Genomic DNA, 6,750 nt, shown 5'->3' on the forward strand with positions numbered 1-6,750 from the left:
GGTCGGAGTCGTGCGTCGGGGTCGTCCGTCGGAGTCGGTCGGGGTCGTCCGTCGGAGTCGGTCGGGGTCGTCCGTCGGAGTTGGTCGGGGTCGGCGGTCGGTATATCCCAACAATTGCCCCCCCCACTCCTGAGCCCGATGTCGTGTTGGCTCGCGTGAACACGTGGGCGACGGCTTCGGACGAAAGGAGTGGTTTTTCATCTTTTCTTGCCCCGACTCTGGCGATCACATCAACGAACGATCTAATATCGGTCATCCCGACTGTAGGTCGAGCATGCACGTCGGGTCGGAGGTCGGCCAACCTCCGAACGTTGCTCGTCGACATGATCATTCCGCAGAATCTGATAGTCGAGTAGCATCCGACGTATTCGGATAGGATAACGATGGCAAGTCGAATACCCATTGTCCGGCCCTTGGTCGGACGTATGCGTCGGGATGTATGATAAACGGTGGCAAGTCGAATATCCTTCGATCGGTCGTGACCAGATCGGTATGTCGCGAATACGACTGCGGTCGTCTTGGCGTTTTGCCTTTCTTAGTCGAAGCTAAGTCGGCAAGTTAGCCAGCCGCATTAGTCGAAGCCCTTTGCCTTCAGAGGTGGGGGCCGTCGTAGATATTCCGCTCCTTCGATCTCCATCGTAGAATCCGATATGTCCTCGACGATCGAGACGTAGATTGAGCAATTGGTTCGGCGATTCGTCGATCAGGCCGATGACGGAGTCATAGATTCGGCGATCGGCAATCGAGCCATGTTGGTCGGGGCCTTTTGCCTTCAAAGGCTGAGGCCGTCGATTTCGACGATCGATGATCGAGCCGTTGATTCGGCGATCGACGATCGACCGTGTTGGTCGGGGCCTTTTGCCTTCAGAGGCCGAGGCCGTCGGTTTGACGATCGATGATCGAGTCATGTTGGTCGGGGCCTTTTGCCTTCAGAGGCCAAGGCCGTCGGTTCGACGATCGGTGATCGAGCCGTTGATTCGGCGATCGACGATCGGCCGTGTTGGTCGGAGCCTTTTGCCTTCAGAGGCCGAGGCCGTCGGTTTGACGATCGATGATCGAGTCATGTTGGTCGGGGCCTTTTGCCTTCAGAGGCCGAGGCCGTCGGTTCGGCGATCGGTGATCGAGCCGTTGATTCGGCGATCGACAATCGACCGTGTTGGTCGGAGCCTTTTGCCTTCAGAGGTCGAGGCCATCGGTTTGACGATCGATGATCGAGTCATGTTGGTCGGGGCCTTTTGCCTTCAGAGGTCGAGGCCGTCGGTTCGGCGATCGGTGATCGAGCCGTTGATTCGGCGATCGACGATCGGCCGTGTTGGTCGGAGCCTTTTGCCTTCAGAGGCCGAGGCCGTCGGTTTGACGATCGATGATCGAGTCATGTTGGTCGGGGCCTTTTGCCTTCAGAGGCCGAGGCCGTCGGTTCGGCGATCGATGATCGAGCCGTTGATTCGATGATCGACGATCGGTCATGTTGGTCGGAGCCTTTTGCCTTCAGAGGCCGAGGCCGTCGATTCGGCGATCGGTGATCGAGCCGTTGATTCGACGATCGACGATCGGTCGTGTTGGTCGGGGCCTTTTGCCTTCAGAAGCCGAGATCGTCGTAGATTCTCCGCTCCTTCGATCTCTATCAGGATCTGCGCACGAGGAGCGGGGAGAGGGGTGTAGGAGTCATACCTGCGATGCGTCGGTCTCGGACTCCATTGTCGGGGCAAGACCCATCTATCGGTGGAGGGCCTGCTGGGTTTAGTATGGGCCCGACCTTTCTTCCATTTTTCTTTTCGGCCCGTGCCTTAAGTCAGGCGCCGGTCGGAAGCTCCTTCGTCCACGCGCATGTATTTGTATGCGCGCTCCAGTAGCTCGGCGTACGTCCGGGGGAGGGTCTTGTCCAGAGAGTAGGTGAATCGGGACGCCCTCAGTCCCCGCTTCATGGCTGAGATAGCCATGTCTTCGTTGAGGTCCCGGACCTCAAGCATGGCCGTGTTGAATCGCGTCACGAAGTGTCGGAGCATCTCATTTTCCCCCTGCTTGAGGGAGAAAAGGCTGTCCGACGTTCGCGGCAATTTTCGGCTGGTGCTGAAATGGGCAACGAACGAGTGCTCGAGCTGCCCGAAGAAGTGGATACTTCCCGATCGAAGACCGGAGTACCAAGCCCTGGCAGCCTTGCGGAGTGTGGCGGGGAAGCCGATGCAAAAAAGAGCGTCGGTTGCCCCTTGGATCGTCATGAGAGCTTTGTAGCTCTCAAGGTGGTCGACTGGGTCGGTGGAGCCGTCGTATGGCTCCACGTGTGGCATCTTGAACCGACTGGAAATCGGTTCGTCAAGGACTAGTCGGGATAGAGGCTGGGCGGTCTGGAAGTTGACATCATTCGAGGACTTCTGGCCGTCCATCTGCAACTGCGCGAGTCGGCGGTCGATTTCCTCGAACCGTCGCTCGTAGTCGTCCGCTCGTCGGTGCTAGGAGACCCCAGGAGTGGAGTCTCCGGAAGACTCCGAGAGGAAGGCAGACGGCGTGCGCGGCCGCTTCTCTTTCCTTGCACGTTCCAGCAGGGAAGGAGAGGGCTGTCGGGACCATCGGTCATCACGCCAGGGCCGTTCTCCCTCTTCTCCGTGGGAGCGTTGTAGAGGGTGCTCGAGCGGAGGCGACGGGGATCGGTGCGGTCGTCGGCGGCTGCTCCTGGAGGGCATCGGACGGGCCGCCGGTTGTTGCTGGAGGGTCTTGACTGCGTCCGTCAGTACGGTCATCTGCCGTACGATGGCCGCGATCTGCGCCTCCGTGGTCACTGTGGGGCGCGGAGAGCTGGGCTCCACCACCGACGGTGGCGGGGAGGCCTCTTCCCGGTGGGAAGAGCGCCTCGCCGACCCGATGACCCTCGATCGTTGGGCTCTTGTCTTTGTCATCGTGTCCCCTACCTGGCGCGTCAATCTGTTGCGGCCAATCGCCTCGCCGTCCGATCGCCGGGGAGTGTGCACCTACAAAAACGAGAAGTCCGCACTGACCGGAGGCAGCTCCGGCGGGGACCCTCCGACGGTCAAGTCAGAGAGGTGACTGGGCAACAGTGAAATGAAGACAGAGAGCTCGATCGAGGGAGAGAGAGGGAGAGAGGAGCGAGCCTATGGTTTTGGAGTCGAGAAATGGGCGGAGCGGATCGATCCCCTTGCACTGTTGCCTTCTCCGGTTTATATAGTGGAGCATGGTATGGCACCGTCATTAATGGCGCGGACAAGTGAGGAATTGTCAACTCACTGTGGACTGTCAGAGTCGCCGTGAAAATATCATGTCGCCGTGGGGCTGTCAAATCACTAGGGTTGACAATGCCCTCGGCGGGACAATGCCCCTAGGTGGCGGTGCCGCATGTCGCTGTCAGGGCTGACAGGCTCTGGCGGCTGTACGGCGATCGGAGGAGTCGACCGATCCTAGGTCGGTGGCCAGCTGAGTGGCGTCGGGCCCCTCCGTTGGTCGGCGACCCTTACGTAAGTCGGCCATCAGACTTCTAGGTTCAGTCGGTTGTGGGCCGTTAATTGATCGGTGATGGCGTCCGTCGGTCGGTCGCTCCGGCCGTCAGTCGGTCGATCGGTCCCTCCGGCCGTCAGTAGGTCGGTCGGTCGGTCCGGCCGTCAGTCGGTCGGTCGGATCCTCCGGCCGTCAGTCGGTCGCTCCGGCTGTCAGTCGGTCGATCGGTCCCTTCGGCCATCAGTCGGTCGGTCGGTCCTTCCGGCCGTCAGTCGGTCGGTCGGTCGGCCAGTCGGTCGGAGTCGTACGTCGGGGTCGTCCGTCGGAGTCGTCCGTCGGAGTCGGTCACGGTCGTCCGTCGGAGTCGGTCGGGGTCGTCCGTCGGAGTTGGTCGGGGTCGGCGGTCGGTATATCCCAACACATGTAGCTAGCCATCTCGGCGTGAAACAAATGATAAAATTGCAACAATAGATCGGCACATGTACCGCCAACCCACCTTTGCCATATTGAACACGATATCAATATCAAGGGCTCATGACGCTGCGTCTAGTCATAAGCAAAAAAATTCCAATAGAAGCTTCAAAACAATCCATTTCGATGTCTTCATTTCTTGACCAAAACCAAGATGAGAGATACTAAAGATTAGGTTTAGTTACTGTTCCATTCTCTATATAAGCACTCCCTCCCCTCAACACTCCTACAACAAAAATAGCAGAGTTTAAAGAAGACTAAAGAAATGAAGCTCTGGTTCTTGGCAATACTTTGCTTGGCCTCCATTCTTGGCAGCCTCGCACAGCAGTGCGGTAGCCAAGCCGGGGGGCAGACATGCCCCAATGGGCTGTGCTGCAGCCAATATGGCTACTGTGGTTCTACCTCAGCTTACTGCGGGGATGGCTGCCAGAGCCAGTGCAGCGGTGGTGGCTCAACTCCCAGTCCAACCCCTCCAAGCCCAACACCTAGTGGTGGCTCGGGTGTCGCCTCTCTCATCAGCTCATCACTGTTCGACCAAATGCTCATGCACCGCAACGACGCTGTCTGCCCGGCTAATGGATTCTACACCTACGATGCTTTCATTTCTGCGGCGAATTTCTTCAGTGGCTTCGGGACAACTGGGGACGATACCACGCGCAAGAGGGAGATCGCTGCTTTCTTGGCACAGACCTCCCATGAAACAACTGGTGATTAGTTCTACTTCGCTGTAAAATTGATTCTGGACTTCCTTTGCGTGTGTTCCTCCTTGTATCTTGTCAAGTGATGGTGGTGGTGTTTTGTTTGGTTATAGGTGGGTGGGCGACCGCACCTGACGGCCCTTATGCCTGGGGCTACTGTTTTAAAGAAGAGCAAGGCGCTACCTCGGATTATTGCGTCCAAAGTGCCCAGTGGCCTTGTGCTCCGGGAAAGAAGTACTACGGCCGAGGACCAATACAAATCTCCTAGTAAGTAGTCTATGACCACTTGGCACATTTCTTTCATTAGATAAAAATGATCCTAGTGCATTTTTTTTCCTAGCTAGATTGGTATAAGGGACTGGAAATCACATAAGAACCATTTTGTCGATATATATTTTAACTAGCTTAGCTTGCAACAAATTAGGTTGGATTAAGCAAGAAAGAATTCTAAATGTGATTAATTTGAATTAATTGAATCATTGCAGCAACTACAACTATGGACCAGCTGGTGAAGCCATTGGCCAAGACCTGCTCAACAATCCGGACTTGGTCGCCACCAACCCAGATGTCTCCTTCGAAACGGCGTTATGGTTCTGGATGACCCCACAATCCCCAAAACCTTCATGTCATGATGTCATCACCGGGCAATGGACGCCGTCGGCTGCCGATCAAGCAGCGGGACGTGTTCCAGGATATGGTGTCATAACCAACATCATCAACGGTGGGCTCGAGTGTGGCAGGGGGCAGGATAGTAGGGTGGAAGACCGGATCGGGTTCTACAAGAGATACTGTGACCTTTTGGGAGTGAGCTATGGAGACAACTTGGACTGCTACAACCAGAGGCCTTTTAATAGTGAGCTATGGAGACAACTTGGACTGCTACAACCAGAGGCCTTTTAATCAATAAGTTGTATAACGAAAGCCTGTAATAATAAAGCTGTAAGGCTCCTTTGTGGTACTAAATAAATCAGCGACATGGCAGCTGTGCCATGAGTAAGTGGGGATATCATATATCTTATAGCCTGATAATTAATGGAAGTCTGATGGCAATCGAACGAAGTTGATAATAAAAGCAAAAGAATAAATGAAAGTTTGTTCAATTGTTCAAGGTGGGACTTCCATTTTTTTTTTTTCCTTTCCAGAACAAAGACTTTTCACTTATATTAATTAGGCATGTTGCCATATCTTTGCTTCGTTGGCGAGTCGGTGCGGTGATAATTGTGATATATGCCTGAATTATTACATTTAACAAGTATGAAATAAACATTCTCTCTACGGTCTAAAACCGATGAGTGCTCCAAGTTTTGAGGTATCCAGAATGAGGTCTGGTACCTCAGGCTAGTTTTCCCTGACAGGATTATAGTTTTGGATTTCTATTCTAAGCTAAATGTCCACATCGAAAATGCTTTAGTGATTAATTAACTTAGGAAATGTATCTAAGGGGTTCACTCTGCTGGTATGGATTCTCATTGCTTTCTATTTTCTGGCATTTTGAGCCATGTAAAGAATCAAAGTGAATGGTGCAAGACAGCTGAGCTGTTTTTTGGTGATTTTTCGGAGTTGTCGGGCATATCAATTTCCATGCCATCCTAGATATGGATGACTCAAAGGAAGACTTAATGAACCAAAGACAAGAAAGTCCACGTCTAAGATTGCGTGGAATGCGTGAAATGCTTTTTTTTATTATCGTGCTATGTGAGTTTCCACAGTTAGGTGGGAAACAAATGATTAGACTGCTACTACTTGTACGGGTAAAGCTTAGCGGTCGCTGCGTCCATTGACTAGCCAACAGCGAAGACAATCCAACCTTCAAAGCAATAGCTTTTTAATTTTTTTTCTTGTCACATGTGAGTGTAAACCGATCTTATCCCTCTTTATTTACGTTTCCCTGGTCATTTCTTGACCAAACCGAGATATCAAGCTACCTAGAGTCTTTCTGATCTTTAAATATGACTAGCCTACCTTACAACAAACTAGCTTGGATTAATATTTTCTGCCATGAGTAAACGAGTTTGGATTCTTTGTTGTACGTGTTTTTGCACCCAAAAAAAAAAAAAAAAAAAATGTTGTATGATGTTGAATAGCTGCCATGTCGTCTCCCATCTGGAAGATAGATGGTTGCCACTCATTCTGA

The 6,750-nt window shown here is 53.1% G+C and overlaps 1 protein-coding gene across 2 annotated transcripts; it reads left to right on the plus strand.

Moving 5' to 3' along the window:
- The first annotated feature begins 4,139 nt into the window (after positions 1-4,139).
- Positions 4,140-5,724, plus strand: LOC109504740 (basic endochitinase A). 2 transcript variants are annotated; one of them, XM_073249911.1, is made up of 4 exons: positions 4,140-4,625; positions 4,730-4,883; positions 5,102-5,458; positions 5,508-5,724. In XM_073249911.1, the coding sequence occupies exons 1-4, from the start codon at positions 4,184-4,186 to the stop codon at positions 5,521-5,523; spliced, it is 969 nt and encodes a 322-aa protein (XP_073106012.1). In that variant the 5' UTR covers positions 4,140-4,183; the 3' UTR covers positions 5,524-5,724. The 2 variants fall into 2 exon arrangements, with proteins under 2 accessions (XP_073106012.1, XP_010941399.1); XM_010943097.4 differs by having other exon boundaries at positions 5,102-5,724.
- Positions 5,725-6,750: the final 1,026 nt, after the last annotated feature.

The sequence above is a fragment of the Elaeis guineensis genome, chromosome 16 (genome assembly GCF_000442705.2).
Source record: "Elaeis guineensis isolate ETL-2024a chromosome 16, EG11, whole genome shotgun sequence".
Classification (NCBI taxonomy): domain Eukaryota; kingdom Viridiplantae; phylum Streptophyta; class Magnoliopsida; order Arecales; family Arecaceae; genus Elaeis; species Elaeis guineensis.

Excerpts from the sequence above, each read along its gene's own strand:
- LOC109504740 (XM_010943097.4), top strand. The coding sequence starts at position 4,184 with ATGAAGCTCTGGTTCTTGGCAATACTTTGCTTGGCCTCCATTCTTGGC. Across the intron at positions 4,626-4,729 it reads GACCTCCCATGAAACAACTG|GTGGGTGGGCGACCGCACCT; the intron begins GTGATTAGTTCT and ends GTTTGGTTATAG. Across the intron at positions 4,884-5,101 it reads GGACCAATACAAATCTCCTA|CAACTACAACTATGGACCAG; the intron begins GTAAGTAGTCTA and ends GAATCATTGCAG.